This window comes from Poeciliopsis prolifica, unplaced genomic scaffold (genome assembly GCF_027474105.1).
Source record: "Poeciliopsis prolifica strain line A6 unplaced genomic scaffold, Auburn_PproV2 SCAFFOLD025, whole genome shotgun sequence".
NCBI classification, from domain to species: domain Eukaryota; kingdom Metazoa; phylum Chordata; class Actinopteri; order Cyprinodontiformes; family Poeciliidae; genus Poeciliopsis; species Poeciliopsis prolifica.
In genome coordinates this window covers 2981715-2999238 of record NW_026562400.1, presented here as the reverse complement: position 1 = coordinate 2999238, position 17524 = coordinate 2981715, and the positions used below count along the sequence as shown (strand labels likewise).

The window sequence follows — 17524 nt, the reverse complement described above, 5'->3', positions numbered from 1 at the left end:
TTTCGCTTTAAATGTACAGTGGTGTGAAAAAGTGTTTGTCTCCTTCCTGATTTTCTTTACTTGCGCTCCCAACAGGCTAAGAGTAGATTGTTTTTAACATCATTAATAGTAACAGTAAAGACAAATTAAGCTAAGTTTGTGGTTGACGCCTTGTGCACACTTTGTTTCCAAATTATGATCCCCATTCTGCGACTCTGAGCTTTTGTTACTTTTAACAATTTTCAACATACAAATACGGCGGGCAGCCGGTGCACTGTCCTCCCAACCCTACCTCCTTGCTTAGCAAATTTTCTGAAGGAAACCCTGATCAATCATGCTCATGTACGCGCTGATCAATGTGCTAAGAGCAGGAGGTCTTTAGCACATACACAAGGATGATTGACAGATCTAATACCCTCTTCCTAGCTGTGATTGGATGACTCTGATCAGGCAGTCTCATAGGGAGAAGGAAGATCATCATCATTTAAATAAGATCTGCCTGAAAGTGCAGTACAGGAGATGATCCTCAAAAGCTACACTGTAAAACATTTGAAGGTGGTTTAACTTTAAAATGCAATTTAAGTCGACAGGAAAACTGTTTTGGTTTTAACTCAGAAATTAAAGTTTATAAAGTTGATTTAACAACAAGAGACAAGTTGTTTAAATATTGTTTTTTAACTTCCTTAATCTTGAATGTGAGTTTTAACTTAGTGCTGCAATTTAAACCAAATAATTATTTCACAAATGCAAGAAAAAAACTGCCCTCACCTATTTAAAGAGCCACATTTCTCTATGATTTTACTCACAATATCAAGTTAAAATAACTACTTATTTTAGTTTAGAATAATTTAAATTCTTGCTTTAAATTGCATGAACAAAATTTCTAATCTGATAATTTTATTAAACATTACAATGAGCTAACCTAAAAACTCTAGTTTATTCAACTCTTGGAAGTTTGAGAAAATTAATTAAAAGTTAACACAACCTACTACTGACGTTTAATTTTCACAAACTTACATTTAGGTTCAAAATCTAAAACTGGCTAAATTTATTTGATTTAAAGAGCAGAAGACAGCAGACACAACTCCAATGTTTTACAGTGTAGACATCAAAGAAATCCAGAAACAAATGAGGAAGAAAGTAATTGAATCTATTAGTCTGGAAAAGGTCAGAAGGTCATTTCTGAAGCTTTGGGACTCCAGCGAACCACAGTGAGAGCCATTAAGCCTAAATATCAAATAAGTAAAAAAATCTGTTTCCCAAAGTGAACAAAAGCCCTCATATCAGAGTAGAACAATGTCAGACTCTAGCAATATTCAAACTGTACAGGAATAAGTGGTTGAAACTCTTTGTGGTGCAGCATTGTGCCGCTCTTCCAGCTGTGGCGACCCAAAACGTTAGCTCCACATCTGGTGGCAGAACTGAGCTGCAAGCACAGAAATGACTGTTATTACTGCGTCTCCTGACAACAAGCAGATTAACTCGTTACTCAGGCTATTATTTCTGTCAGTATTATGAATGTCGGAAAGCTCGGTCTGTTGGTCTGTTAGTTGAAAAAAAACAATAAAAAAAAGTACTTTGTTCTGAGATGTTATTTTAGTAAGTCACGCTAAAGACGTGCTCTCAGCTGACAGTTTAAGAATCAACAGCGTCAGCTCAGATTTTGTCGTCTTTAAGTTGTAAATTATTGCAGAGAATTAAACCTGTCATTCATTCTGTCCTGACTGTTTAAACCGGGACAGATGGAAAGAAACAGGAGCACAGTTCAACCACCGTTCAGTCCCACAGATGAACAGACAGATGAACCAAAGCTAATTATTACAGGTAAGCTCTTTTATTTACAGCGCTCACAGATGGAAAGCAGCATCGATAATTTGTTTTAATTTAATCTGTTCTTGTTTTTACTTTTTGTCTGTTTGAAATAAATGAATAAAATGTATTTATTTTATTATTATTATTATTATTATTAATTAACAATAATTAAATTATCATTAATTTAATCTTAAGGTCTATTTTAATCTCACCAACATGCTTCATGTTGTTTGTATCATAATGTTTTGGACTGGATCTGCCAGTCACGACTTTGAACGTGGAATTAATCAACTTCTAACAACTCTGCATCACCACAGATAAACAAACAAATTACCAGTGAAAACATGTAAAAAAATTCTCCAGATGATTACATAATGTTAGCACTTTTTTATGTTTTCCATGTCGTATGATCTTTTAAGAGATCGCCGTCTCAGCTGGATTTTAGCTCAAGCATGTCATTAGTGTCTTAAAGTGGTTTGTGCTGAAATAGATTTTGTTTGTTGTTGTTTTTCTTGAGAAAGCTGCAAAACAGATAAAAGATTTTTGATCAAGACGCACCAAGAGCATCAACGCTGCATTAATTTGATTATAACAACTTTATTATACGTCCTATTTTCACAAGAAGAGACCAATTTCCTGATAAAAACTGATGCTGCTGCCTTCAGTTATCTCTTAGCCTGGTTAATGTTGATCTAATGATGACGAAAGCTTCATTGCTTTTAGTTTTTTATGACTTTGAATTAACGCGGAGCCCGTTTTTACTGTCCAGCAGCGTATCATCAATTGTCAGACTAAATAACCGGCTTGAGAACATGTGGGTATAAATACATAACCGTGACATGATTTATTGTTTGGCCAAGGAGTTCACTTTGTTATTTTCCCCTCCAAGTCCTGATTGCTGCATCCTGAAGGCTATTTGCGTTGGGAAATGGTTGACTCGACAATTAAGGCGTTTGTGTTCACTGCCGGACCACCAGCTGGCGTCTCATTCGCCAACAGGGAGGGGAAACCTCAACTCAGAAGGGAAGACGTGTGTGTGCGTGCGAGCGCGTGTGTTTGGAAAGCGGACCGCAAGTGTAAGAAGAAGTGTAGCGATCAGAAAAGAGGAAGACAGGACATTTTATTTTGCCGTTTCAAAGAGGGATGGGCGTGACAGCACGTTGGGGCTGACCAAAACTATGCCCGTAGGAAAAAAAGCAAAAAAATGCTTCCAAAGATAACTCCTGGGGAGACCTGCTTCCTCTATTTCCTCCGGCTGGAAGAAGGGGGTCTCTTGGCGTGTCGAGTGGAAAATAATAGACAAAGGTTGTTTTAAAAGGCAATGCCGATCCGTCATCCTGTCATGATGTTAGGCTGAGTTGATTTTTTTACTGCCAGATAAGTACGGGACTCGACTGCGCCACGAAGAAGCCACAACAAACCGCTTAATTGGACCAAATAATGTTGGCAAACAAACACAGCTGAGCGGCTGGAGTCACCTCCACTGACCGTCTCATGCTTGATTTGAGCAATATCAACATCCAGCACCAGTTTAGCATCGCTAGCATTTCTAGACTGCAAAAACAAAATCTTACCAAGTATTTTGTGTTTTTTGGTCTAAATCATAGTGTGAATATCTTAATATACTTGAGAAAAGATAAAACTAACTTACAAGATGAGTTCATTTTAAGTAAATACTTCCTTAATACAGTTTAAAAATTATTGCATTTAAAGACATTTGTTGTAGAAATCAGACCTGAAATACTTTGAATGATTTTCAATGAAGTTTTTGAGTGATATGTGAAAGAGAGAGAGACGTACCGTTTTGGTTTCAAACAAGTCGTGGTACGTCCAAAGCACCAGCAGGAAATGTAAGCCCACATAGACTTGAAATGTCAGCGACCATCTGGGACCATGAGGTATTTCATTTCCAGTTACCTGATCCAAAAAAAAAAAAAAGATTTAATCAAGGCACTTTAAACATTTCTCTTGTCAAAATTTTCCTTAAATCAAATTCTATACCTTTCAATGCTTTTTCAGACTGTGTGGGAACATTATCAATAAATCATTTCACATGGAACAATTTTTTTTGGCACAAAATTATTCTTATCCGTTTTATTACCTCTTGTCACTTTAAATCCTAATAAGCTGCTTCTGGCTACGCCCCCCTGACTCAACGTTTACACTCGCACCTGAATATGGCTGCAAACAGATACGCAACTAAACAACTGTACATGTTTGAAAAGCATTAGTAGAGCCTTCTGTACAACCAGCAAGAATGCAGGAAGTGGTTTCTGGACGATAAGTCAATAACAAAAGACTTTTCTCTTCCAGCAGCCATACAGCGGTACAACCAGCTGACTAAGCGTTTTGGAGCTTAGCTTGCTTTGCTAGTGACGAAGTAGGGTTCACCAAAAAACATTATTGCCAGAAAATGCCTGGGTGTTTTTTTGGAGTAGTTGGGATGTTTTTAGAAGTAGTAGAGACCCAAAATGCTGAGGGAGCCACATGGAGTGACACCAAACAAGAAAAAACTGAAAAGGCTGACTGAGCTGATCACAGTTATTACCGAACAGCAAAGCAATGCTGTAAAAATCTGATAAGCAATTAGCAAACCGCAACAAGTGGAGCGGTGTGACCAAAGGGAAGCCGTTTACAGGCACCGACCCGCAAGCAGAAAAGATCTCATTCTTCAATCAGTGGTTCAGAGAAACGTCTGGATCTTTAAAAGTCTGAAACATTCATGGGTTTTATGCAGAATAAGCTGCATAGCTAGCCATGAAAAGGCCTTAAACATGAAGCAATAATGACAGACCGAAGCCATACCTGACCCAAACCCTTTGAGAACTTGCAGACTCCTTTCTATCCTCAAATAAGAACCGTAGCTGAGGTTGAGGTAACGGTTAAAATGTTTTATGTAAACTGTAGTGTTTAAACGGTGCTCTAAAGCACCAGCAGTAGCTTAAGATGTCAATAGTACTCAATCTCATAATACTGGACTTTCATGCGAGAGAACAGCTGCACATAATCACCAAGAAGTCCTGGCTCTTATACCATTTGTGCATTACAACAAAAACAAAAAGGAAAAAAAAAACAAAGATGTAGAGAAAATACACAATCTGTACACATCTGGTTATCACAGCTAAATGGTTTTATTTTTAAGGAAAAACGTAAAAAGGCAACACATTTAAGACATCCCTGAATGATTTTTAAAGTACAAGTGGGTCAAGAAGAGCTGAACATTTTACATATGGCCTTAAATTTTCTGCTCCGTTATGTTCTTATGTTCTATTAAAAAGAAATGTGGTATTTATTGGCTGCAGTTTCTTCTGCCAAACAGCGAGGACTTCTCCAACCCATTTGGACATTTTTCTTTTTGTTTTCCCTTTTTGTCCAAAACAGTGAGATTTAAGATAAAACTGCAACCTTTTTGGAGTAAAATGGTAAGAAAAAAACAGATAAAAGAATCGTCTTGTCCTTTAATCCTGGGGGTTTTCCCATAATCTTGAACAACCGCATCCCGCCCTGTCTGTGTAGATATTCCAGCCTCCTGCTCTGCTTATTCTCGGCAGCAAAGCATCCCTTCATTTTACCTGCGTCAGTGAAACCTGTCTTCATAAATCCAAGATATTTCACTGACATTTCAAGCGGAATCTCTTTTTAATGCCTTTAAAGTGATCTGTTGGATGCAAAGTCTGAGCGTTTTTTTTTTTTTTCCCTTGTTCGCTTGTGGGACTAAATGTGTGACACCAAAGGCGTTATTTCAAAGCAAACCACTGAAGCGTTCAACTGGAACCTTTATTTTTTTCTGCTCCAACACACACATGCATTCACAGTTTACTGCATGCGGTTTTAGTCCTGCAAACTCTGTTTAAAGACGCTGAAACTGAAGTTATTGTGACGCCTGTACAGAGGCTGTGCAGCTTTTATTTCATGTGGCAGTTTCTTGTAAAACTTGTAAAATATATGAATCCTTCAACAAAGAATGCTCTGAGTCATTCGGGGCTGTGTTTTGTGTGTGTCAAAATGATTGGTAATGAAGCCTGAGGGCTTTTCAAAAATTTTTCCCCCCTCTTTCTTCTCATTGTTTGTCAAGAATGTTGCAAACCTTGGGATTGTCGACGTGGTCACCGAGACGACGTTTACCGGGTTTCCAGCTCGGCCCTTTGATGAAAGTTGACATCTTGTCACTGACGGTTTTGTAAGTTCTGGATCTTTTCCATAAATATACATAGTAGTGCAACTGAAAGAAAAAGAAACACACGTCAGACATCAGCTTACGACAAAACATTCACCTGAAATGCGACCAAACAAAGAGCGGCTATAATTAATCTGGAGCTGCAGCGTTTCTGCCGTCATTAGGCAGGACATAGCTCACGCTGTGCTCTGCCAACGGCGCGGGCAGCGACACTAATTATAACATCCACCTGGTATTTTATTTTATTGGCCTCTTTCACCTCAGCTGGGCAGTTTGTTTGGAATAGAGTAATAATGTTATGGTTAGGAAAAGGCCCCGGAGCCAGCGAAGGGAACATGAGCTCAGGCTTCACCTATAGAAGTTGCTCATTATCAGATGGGAGGACCAACCTGAACGTAGAGGATCTCAAACGTGTTGATGGGAAACACCAGGCCGTATATGACTTTATCTGACTCTGCAGCAAACGTACCTGAGGAATAAATGCAGATTGAAATAAGATTCTCTCAGAAAAGTATCTGGCTAGATCAGGAATCTGCATTCAGCATCTATGCACTACGTCTGAAACACGTAGTGCATTACCGAACAGCAAAGCAATGCTGTTCGGTATTGCTTTGCCGAACAGCATTTGTTTAAGTCGCTTTTGAACCACGATAAATGTGACACTGACCAACATTTTGATGTGTAATGATGCCACTTAGTAAAATGTCACGCTTTCAGTTCTAAACCAGCTAATATTTTACATATACATGTAATAACAAATGCGGGTTTTTATAAGTTTTTTTTTTTTAAATTCTGCAATATTTGCATTAAATTTCTATGCTAAAAGTACCAGTATTATGCTTTTAATCAGTTTTTCTTGTCAATGGGTTGGAATCTGTGCTGTTTTATTTTACAAAAAAAAATTCATCCTCTTGTTACATTTTATGTTCATCTTGACTTTAAATCCTAAAACTAGAGATGAAATTGCTGTTCTTAAAAAACTGGAACACATTTTCTAAAGTAGATTTTTATCTAAATTTGATCAATCAAGTGTATTTATGCCGCACATTTCAGCAGCAAGGCAGTTCAGAGGGCTTCACATCATGAAAACATCAACAGAGTGCACATCAAATATGTTTTTTAACTGTTTTGGCAAAAAGCTGTGCAGAATTTATGGCTCTAAAGTTTTTTTTTTATCTGGTTTGAGAACAAAATGGCTCTTTGACTTAGAGCATAAAACACCGGAAATCTTTTTCTAATTCTTCGTTCTTTGTTTAGTTTCCATTCATCATTAAAGTAATGGATGATCCAAAAACTTATATTTCATATTGGGGATCATGTGACAGGCCATTACACACATCATACCTGTTTACAACCAGGAAGCTGTAGCAATGCTTTAAAATTACTAGTATACTTTTACTTTAAGGGAATAAAAAGTAAAAATGATCAAACAAGTAGGTTATATTTACATTCAGGATATCAAATTAGGAGGTAAGAAGGAGTGAAATGGAGACAATTATCAGTTTTCTTACCAAACAATCTGTCCCAGATGATGAGAATTCCTCCATAGTTCTTGTCAATGCAGTAAAGGTTTCTTCCTGTTCAAGTCACATTTTGTGATGTGAACATAATTATGAAATTTCCAGACATGATTGGTGGTTTGTGAACATCTGACTGACTCACCATGATGAACTCTGTGATGTTTGGGCGTGTTGAAGATCCACTCCAGAGGTCCAAGGTCCCTGATCACCTGGAAAATGTCACGTACTTTTCACATTGATGATCTTTTAAGTAAAACCTTTGACGGGATTTGTAATCTTTTTGTTTCCACTGGAAAATTTCCAGATGGTGATTTCCTATAAAACATTTTGAATTCGTTCTCAGGTTTTCAGCCGATGTTCTTCCAGTACAATGGATGTTATTAATATGGCCGCCGTTAACTTTGAGCCTATTTCCTCCATCGACTGGGTTGTGTTATGAACCGGATTGATTTGAGTCAATCTGAACTGAATCTGATTGTTTTTAATATGATTCTAAAGCCGTTTTAGCGTTGGTTTTAAAGTTGTGCTGTAGAAAAACTGTAAAGAATTTAATTAAATTAAATTGAATTTAGCTCTGCCCTCACACCCGGTAATGTCATGGTTTCCGGTTCGTAGATAAAGTCCTGCAAATAGAATTGCTGCTGCTTTTATTATGCATTTGGGTGAAATCAATGCACTTAGACGACTTCTATCTTCCCACACAGAGCTGGTTTAGCACAATGAAAAATATACAAAACAAAGCGTTAGGTATGAAAGTTTCTTCTTTAAACAATGTTTCTTTTTCCAAGTTACAATTCTGAACACTTATTTGGATAAAATAATTTTTGTTTTGTCAAAATGACAACAGAGGATCTAATAATCTTTTCATTTAGAAGAGTTGGTTCAACAGGAAAACAAAAAAAGCTGCTAAAACTGTGGGAACTTAACGAGAATAAGAATTGTATATTGTATATTTGAGTGGCTCTAATAAAAATGGATGTTTGTTACGTTCTTCAACAGTTTTGCTACAAATAAAGCAAAGTAAACAATGCAAACAAATGTGTTTCACTGCGACAGAAGATCTGAAACTTCACAGCTTTAATTGTCTTTTGTTCCACAATATCAACTTCAATCAGTCAAATTTAGCCCAGTTTATGTGGCTGTATTGGTGTGAGCCTGATCTGGTCTGTCGGTGCGGATGCGTGTGCGGTCTGGACCGAATGTTTCATTACTTCCACGTAATGGCTGCTGAGCGTGAGAGTTTTATCTTGAATGAAAGAGCGCCGCTTCACTTCAGCTCTGAAGCAGCGGCCAATAGCGTGCCAGTAAATTTACATGACATCAAAAAAAAAAAAAATGAAAGTCTATAAATGAGGTATAAATTACATCCTCTGAGAAAATTGTGACTATTACAACTTTTTTCACTAATAGTGCACTAAAAGACGGAGGGAGGGCGTTCCAAATCCTCCCGCTGCCTGTAATGGTCCTGGGGATTGTAAACGTGATATTCCCAGTCACTTTAAAGGCAGACAGAGTGGTTGTGCTTCTGTTTGGAATCTTTCGTAAAATCTCATTATTTTTTATTGAACACAGGTTCCACACTGCACCGCTGAGACGAGAAAGCCCGACTTAACCGACAAATTGCAACTGGCATAAGAAGAGAGATAACTTTAAAGAGTTTTCAGTTAAACATTAACTCTGCCTAGCGTCAGGAAATGGACGCTCACACATTGCAAACGCTGAACAGAAAGTATATGTATTGCTTTTTTCACCCCCACAGAATATTCCTGACTGCCATGTTTAAAATTGTGTAGTAAAAATGTCTTTTATTTTTCAATTTAAGACCTAAATAAATACACAAATATTAATATTTTGCACATTTGAGCTCATTTTGGGGTAATCCGAGGTGTTTAGCTGCAGCTCAATAGAAAATCCACAGGCTTGTTTGTTCATTATATTTATAGCATGTCATAATTACCTCAGTGTGGATCCAGAACTGGTAGAGAAGGTTTAACTGAATGTGAACAGCAAAGACGGAGGGAGGAACAGCGAGAGCCATAGGAAGATAGAAGATCTGAAGTGGACAGAAGAGGTGAACAGGACACTGTGTCAAACTATTTAATACACAATCATGAGCAAAAAACTCTATTTTATATCATCTGCAACTGAGAACGTGCAATTTCAGAATATACTTACTGTAGGACAGGATCACTCAACAAGATCTCTTACTTATTGAGATTAATTTGGTTCAGAGTCTTTTCTTTTTATGTCTATTTTTAGGATTTAAAATGAATATAAACATAGAATTCTGTAAAAATAGGATGGATAGTGGTTTTTTTTACCTCATTTTCATGTAAAATGACGTAAAATCTAAAAAAAATCTCAGCTTCCGTCTTAATGACAAGAAAAAAAGCATCTTATTGTTACTTTTAGTGTCGTACTTTGCTGAAATTCAATGCAAATAGTGCAGAAAAAAATTTTGTAAAAAATCTGCATTTGTTATTATATCTATATTTTAAATGTTTATTTTTTAGCAAAATGGAGTGACGTGATTTGAGTGTCAGGATTACATCCAGACACTCGTCGACACTCGTTGCGGCGCTTCTCGCATGTCTATTGTTTCAAGCCTTTGACTTGTCCAGCGTTTGAAAATCTGAACTTTTGTTCAATGTCTAAATAAGACTCTCACTGAACTTTAAGTCACTTTAGAGGTTTTTAATGTAAGTCAGTGTTTGTAGTGGACAGAGCTAAACACCAGTGTGTGGTCTTATATCTGCTGGTCTAAAGACTACATGACGGCTTCTCAGGTCAGTAAAGTGTGAAGTGGAGCGCGAACTGAATTGCGCTCGTCACTGTTGATAAACACTGACAAGGCTTTGGTTTGGTCCACCTTTCTTCCTCCGTCGTCACCGCAGCCAAAAGGGAAACCGTAATGTTCACAAACATCAGGCTTCAGTGGTAGCTGGTTGTTCTCCTGCTCTGATTTGTTTTGGTGTCGCGTTTTAAAGCCACCGGGCGGAACGCTGAGTCCCAGACATTAAATGTTCTGGTAGTGATCAGGTTTAAAACAACACCACATTCATTCTGCACCAAAACGTTTCAGTGTGAACAGATTTATCGCTACAGCTTTCGAAGCATCACTCAAGTTTCATTGTTTGCAGATTTAGTGATTATTCACAGCAGCAGATAAATAAAGTAGTTGTGTGATTTCAGTAATGAACAACAAAGAACATTTGGAAGAAAAACAATTCAGGCCACAAGGACGACGCTTATCAATCTGTTAATAATTAGTGGATTTGTTGAGTTGTACTAGAAGAAGGAGTCTTACCCAAGATGTAAACTGCTGGGTGAGCGACTGTCTGAGCGCCGTGGTCAGGTTGTAGTACTCTGAACTGTGGTGAACCTGGTGAGCAGCCCACAGGATGCCCACCTCTGAAAAATACACAAACAGAACATCGAGAGGCAACATTAATGAGTTTATTCACCAGAGATCTGCTGCATCAACCTTCCAGACCTCTCAGGTCTTCATGTTCTGGTTCTGCTCTGAATCCCCAGAACCAAACGAGGAGAAGCAGCATTCAGCCTCTATGCACCCCGAATCTGGAACAAACCTCCAGAAAACTGTAAAACAGCTGAAACACTGAGTTCCTTTAAATCTCAACCTGATTAGAGTTGTATATGAAACTTAATCAATTACGAATTTAACGATGGAACTTGACTTAATGTAATGTTTTGGCTGCTGATTCTATGTTGTATGACTTTGTGTTTTTGTGTTTGTTATAATGTAAAGCACTTTGAAATGCCTTCCTGCTGAAATGTGCAACACAAATAAAAATTGATTGATTAATTCATAATGGAGCATCAGCTTCCCTTGTAATCCGATTGGCCAGTCTACCAATCTACCAAAGCCATTAATCAGTTTGCTCATGTCATTAGTGTTTTGTTCACACTCCTCGTCAGTAGAGAAATAAAATGCTCCTTTTGTTGTTTCACCATCAACGCTCCTTCCTCATCAAATTACAGACTTCACCTCAATCCTCACCACATGATTTATGTCACTGTGTCATAAACAGTGTTTCCTTTCCACCGGAGCAACATTAAAAACATACAAAAGACGAGATGCTAACCAGCTAAGCTACACAGGCTAGTCATGTCATGTGTGTAGTATGCAGAACTACACAAGTTTTGCAAACTACTTTGTTGTGCCATCAGCAATTAGCCTGTCTGATGGCACAGGCTAATTTTTCTAGTCACTTAACATGTTTAGCTTAGCGTAGTTTGGGTAAGTGAATGGTTTTGTTATTCAAGCTTTGGGCCACTGTCTGTTGTAATCCAAGACTGCAGAAGCTGCAATTTAATGAGGCACCTTTCGACAGTCTGTGCCCTCGACTGGCCTCCTTAATACAAAAAAGTGTTTTTACACTCGTAAGTGCTAAAGAACAGTAAACAGCAGAGTAACGATATGAGATTCAAGCATGGACTCCAAACCCCAACCGGTGATTTATCCCAACACAAAGCCCAACTCCCTCCCTAGGTGAGTAACTATAAACCTCCACCCACAGAAGGAGTCATTTTAAAACCTCTCCTGGCCAGCTGTGCTGAAAACGTAACGCTTGAAACTGGCTGGCCATTGAAGGACTGGTGGAGTTTGAGCTATTATGACTATACGGGTATTTGGCTGCAGTTGGTTCGCGTCCAGCTTGATGTCCCAGTGCTCCAGTTTGCATTCCTCTACTGTGTTGTGATACTTGCTACATTAATATCTGTGTTACACTTCATTTTAACATCCAACGGGAACATGCTTGTTAAGTTTCACTGGATCCCCAGGCCGTTTCCGGACCACCCCGTCTGGCCTGTGCTTTTTGGCACCTTCCATCCCACTTCTGCTTCTGCTGCCGTCTGAGAGAGAACTGTAACCTTCAAATACTAGTTTGAGCTTTAGTTACGTAAATGTGGCTCTTTGTGCCGAATTTTATTGAATGCGGTCTTAATTTTATAGCAAGATAATCTGATTAACAAGCTAATTAGCCACTTAACTCTGTCAACTCAGATTTCATTAGCTAAAGCAGCTAATTAGCTAGTGAAAAATTAGTTTGTCTTTGACTTACAAAGACCAGAACAACAGAGTAGAAATATTTAGCACAAGCAGTATTTCTGTTTCAGTATAAATATTTAAATTTTTATGTCTTTCCTTCAGATCTGAGGCTATAAATAATTACACTACAGGCGATAACAATAAGAATAATCCATACGGTTGGATGTTTAGAAGAAACACCCACTATTTGTAAAATCTGAATTATTAAAATTCATTGACATAGTAGAACTACAGACAACTGTCTATAAAAAAAATAATTAAAGGAAAACATTAAAAAAAGTTTAAGGCTGAAGCAAAATTATAAGAAGGGAAAATACAGTTTGAATATCAAACTTAGACAATATCCAAACAAAAAAACTGTTAAAATTATTATGTAAACATATGATTATTGATAGTGTTTTGTAATTGATGCTAGTTTTGTTTTTGTGTAATAATTGTTGATCCACTGTAATTAAAGTTAAACAGAATAAATGTAAGATTAGGTGAATAATTCAACAGTATATTAGAGCCATGCTCAGAAAATGAAAAATAAAATAATGACCATAAGGTCAAAAAATTACAAGAAGAAAGTTGTAATTTATTCTTGACTTCTCATAGTACTTTATTCTCGTAATTTTATTTATTTTTTTATTTGCTTAGTGTGACCCTAAAACTCAGTGGTAGAACAAGGAGTGGGAATATTGATAAGTTTATACTTTATCTCCCTTGAATATGTAAAAACCAAAGTTTAAACATTATGTTTTGTGCTGTATCTTTTCCACATATGTTCAAAAAATAAACTTTATGTTCTATTTTTATTTCGTTTGTTTTCTTTTTTTTTATTTAGTGGCTTTCTTGACCTTCAAAAAACAGTAAATCCTCTGGAAACATAGTGGAGAGAGAAGGTGAAGACATGCAGCAAATGGTCCGGGACCAGGAACCAAACCCAGGACGACCGCCGCTGCCTCCGCACGTGGCTCCGCCCAGCGCCTCCTTCGTTTCTGTTTTATTGGCCAATATTATGAAATCTGAGAGTTTTTGTTCAACAGCATCACTTAAAAAACACCAAATCTATTTATGGTCTTTGTTCTGGTGCAAATATATTAGTACAGTTGAAATAAGACAAAAACTAACTCATAAGTATCTTTTCAGCAAAATATTTGCAGTTACGTCGTGATGGACATCGGAAGTGAGGAGCAGGAGTTTTGAACAGAGCGACTGAAGTTGTTTTGCCAGTTTATTTGTGAACTGGAAGAAATTTGCACAGAGGAAGAGAAAGTTTCCTTGTGTTTTCCTTGTGTCTGCCTCGGTCAGGATCTGTTGCGGACAACGCAGCCTTTTCTGTCACGTCATTGGTCACTTTGCTGTGGCAAAGATGACGTCACTGGCCAGTCCGTTGTCCTCAAACATGAGGGTCCCTTCTCTCCAGAACAACAACGTTGGTTTTTTTAGAGGAGGCAGAAGCGTTGGAGAGGAGGGGATAGCAGAAAACAAAACAAGCAGCTCTTTTGATGCAGGTCAAACTGACATGAAGAGCTCAGAGAAAGTGTGCCCCGAATTGTTGAATTACGTAAATATTCACAGCCAAAATGCAAAACAACATTTATGGTATAGATGTCCACTACTAACCACACTGTTCTATGCTCTCCTTTGCTCTTTTGCTTTGTTAATACTTCCACATTTCACATCTTTTGATTTGTAGGTTCTCTTTGTGCTTCGACTTCCTGTCACAAGAATCATAACTGTTAGATTAATTGGTTTCTCTAAATTCTCCTGAGGTGAAAATAAAACATACATTTCATGAATAAATGAAAAATTTTGCTAAGTTTTGTTAGTTTTGTCTTAATTCACATGTACTTAGATATTTGTACGAGAAAAACAAATACTTGGTAAGTTTCAGTGTTTTTGACCATCTTATTTAAATTGTAGTGTTATGCAGAGTCAAATGTGTTTAAACGTCTTTTAATGTGGAACATAACACTAATACATGTCACCTTTTAGAACAGTGTGTTGTCGGCTCTAGTGTGTACGTCACTTCCAACGTAACCTTACGCATAAAATAGTCCCATTACATTACAGAAATCACATTCGTAATGTTAAAACTATGAGAAGTAGTGAGCAAATGTTGCAACATCTCTCAGAAAACAGAAGCTTTACTCTGACACAAACATTTAAAATTACAATCTTGAACTCCTGCGATCCATAAACTTAAGAGTGAAATGCAGCCAGCAGTCAGGAAACCCTGTGTGGTGGGTCTGCAACACCTGAACAAACACACAGCTGAGAACTGAAGGTAAGTGTTTTGACAGCAGAGACATGCCACCATCTGTCTGTTCATGCTTTAATAAGTTTTAATTCCTCAAGTTTTTGGGATACCCCAAGTGAAAGCTACTGCTCCCGAATGTTACTTCACACCTTTCTTATTTAAGTGTTAAGACTCGATTTTAGCAGGTGTGACTGAATGAAAGTCACAATGATTGTTATTTTAGGGAGAACATATGGTGGCTAAATGCTGTGCTTTTTTCTTGGGATGATTAAAAACTGAAAGGTCTAATTTTTCAAAAAACTTCATTGGACTTTTCAGTACAAATCACATTTCTTCAGAGAAAGCATGAGTGAGGTAAAGCAAGAGGGAAGAAACCTGACTGGATCAGCGGCAGCCAAGAACAAAAATTATGATATTTCTTCCGCTCTGAACTTTGGGGGATTGGACGATGAATAGTCCCACTACGGGACATACTGAGAGGATAATCCAGCCTTTGTTTAATTCCAGCAGCCTACGGCATTCACAATCTTTCACTTCACTAGAGTCACGCTTGGCAGGGTCCAGGACGGATGGCGGCTAAGATTGATGCTTGTTGTCACTGATAGGAAGTTGGAACTGCTAAGCTTCACTGCAGGTCCATGTCCTCATCTGAGGACGCAGTGGGACGCTGCATAGTTTGGCCGGGCTGATTCAGGAGGGAAGCCCTGCTGACGAAGAGAACCAGTGCCACAGAGCCCAAATTCAAAGCTACAGATCTCTGCTGATCTCTAAATCTGGATTTCTTGAGAATAACAAGGATGAGTGGACGTTAATCAGGTGAAGGACATTTATGGCACCGTGCATGAGATTTAGAGACAATATGTAGGAAACTGTAATATTTCAGCAAAACTCAGCTTTAAAAGAAAGTATCAGCAGCAAACTGGGTGTCTTTTGCAATTTTAGCTGACTCATGCTGACAAAACACGGCTAGTCATGGTTTAAAAATCATAAAATCGGTTACAAATGTGGTTTCCACATGTCATAACACTGCAAAAACATAAAATCTTACCAAGTAAATTTTAGTCCAAATACCGACACGAAACTGACTTACAAGTATTAACATTACTTTAAGTAAATAATTCCTTAACATAGATGAAAAAGTATTAATTTGATTGTCAGATGATTTAATTTCATCCATATTAAGGAAGTTTTAACTGAAAACAAGCTCCTATATCTTTCTGTAAAGTAACTTAAAAGTCAGAAAGATATTTGCAACAGAAACTAGACCAAAGATACTTTGTAAGGTTTTGAATTTTTGCAGTGAACTGACAAAATTCACACAACTTTAAACATGATTGAAGATAGTCATGCTAACAGCATTAGCCATGCCAGGTGGCGTTAAAAAGCAATTCATTACTCCCTGACAAGCAAAATTTCACGTTTTGCTTACCTAACAAACAAAACTGCTTGTTAAATAATCGTCTTGATCCATTTGCTTTTCAGAGACTTGATTACTCAAGAAACGTGGTTTTTTTTTAAATTATTTGTCCTGAAGACATTGTTGTTAATGTAGTAAAATATGACTTGTATCAATTGGCAAGAGGATTACACCTTTCTGGTGTGCACCGAAATGAAAATTGTAATTAGAATGTCTTCATGTAAATGTGTTGACAGAAACAAAAAATGACATTTTTGTTGGATCATGTAAACATCTGCCTCTAATCTGAAGGTTTTTGAAACGTCTCGTTTTCCAAACACGACAAAACATTCACTCATTGCCAAAAATGGTTGTATGTTTGTTTTTAGAAGCAACTGAGACCCAACTGTTGTTCTGTAAACGTACAGAACAAAAGTGCAAAATGTGCATGTTTTGTATTAGGAAATGTTTGGAAACGTTTTGAGTTTGTTTTACAAAAATGTGCACAAAACTGTCAATATTTCCCTAATGTTGAAAAAACACAATTTTTCAAATTTCAATGTTTCGATTAAATAAGAGATACAATTTTAAAAATGACATGAATAAGTTTATGCGAAGTCACAAAAAACATCATCCTACTTACTGTTGTCTTCTTCTTCATGGTTTGTGCCAGTGGCAAAATCAGATTGCTAAGTACGTAACTTGTGTGATGCAGAAAAAGTTTTTCCATTGCAGTTTTGCGAAAGAAAAAAAAAACCCAAAAAACAATTTTGGGGCAGCCAAAAAAATAAATAAAAAATCACATCATCTTGGCACCAAAATACGGTAAAACCAGCTGAACAAACATGCTGGAGCTCTGTTTAGGTTGCTAGGTTTCAGCACAATCTGTCCAGTATGACTTAATCTGAAGGTTTTTGAAACGGCTCATTTTCCAAACACAACAAAACATTAACTTATTGCCAAAAATGGTTGTATGTTTGTTTTTAGAAGCAACTGAAACCCAATTAGAAGAAGAAAAAAGTGCAAAATGTGAATTTTGCAAAATAAGTCCCCTTTAATTATTCATCAATTGTTAATTTAAAAAATATATAATTTAACTGTGAAATTTAAACATTAAAAGAAGCTGTAGAGTGTGAATAATGTTTTACATTTTTACTCTGCACTATTGAATGGGAATATGACACATAATCAAGGAGCTACAAATTATCAACAGTCATGTGGCGTTGCAGAGTTAGACTTTGATTGTTTATGTTCAACTCAACTGTGTTTGCAGCAATGCTTACATAACCAGAGTCATATAAATGCAGGAACCAAAGTCCTG

The 17524-nt window shown here is 37.2% G+C and overlaps 1 protein-coding gene across 1 annotated transcript in view; it reads right to left on the bottom strand.

Moving 5' to 3' along the window:
• agmo (alkylglycerol monooxygenase) overlaps positions 1-17524 on the bottom strand; it is a 67343-nt gene that overhangs the window by 24758 nt on the left and 25061 nt on the right. The window contains exons 4-10 of the mRNA XM_055047314.1: positions 10796-10899; positions 9446-9541; positions 7631-7697; positions 7480-7545; positions 6358-6437; positions 5879-6013; positions 3592-3708 (exon numbers count right to left, since the gene is read on the bottom strand). Coding sequence (XP_054903289.1) covers positions 3592-3708; positions 5879-6013; positions 6358-6437; positions 7480-7545; positions 7631-7697; positions 9446-9541; positions 10796-10899 — 665 coding nt within the window. The remainder of the gene's footprint in view (positions 1-3591; positions 3709-5878; positions 6014-6357; positions 6438-7479; positions 7546-7630; positions 7698-9445; positions 9542-10795; positions 10900-17524) is intronic.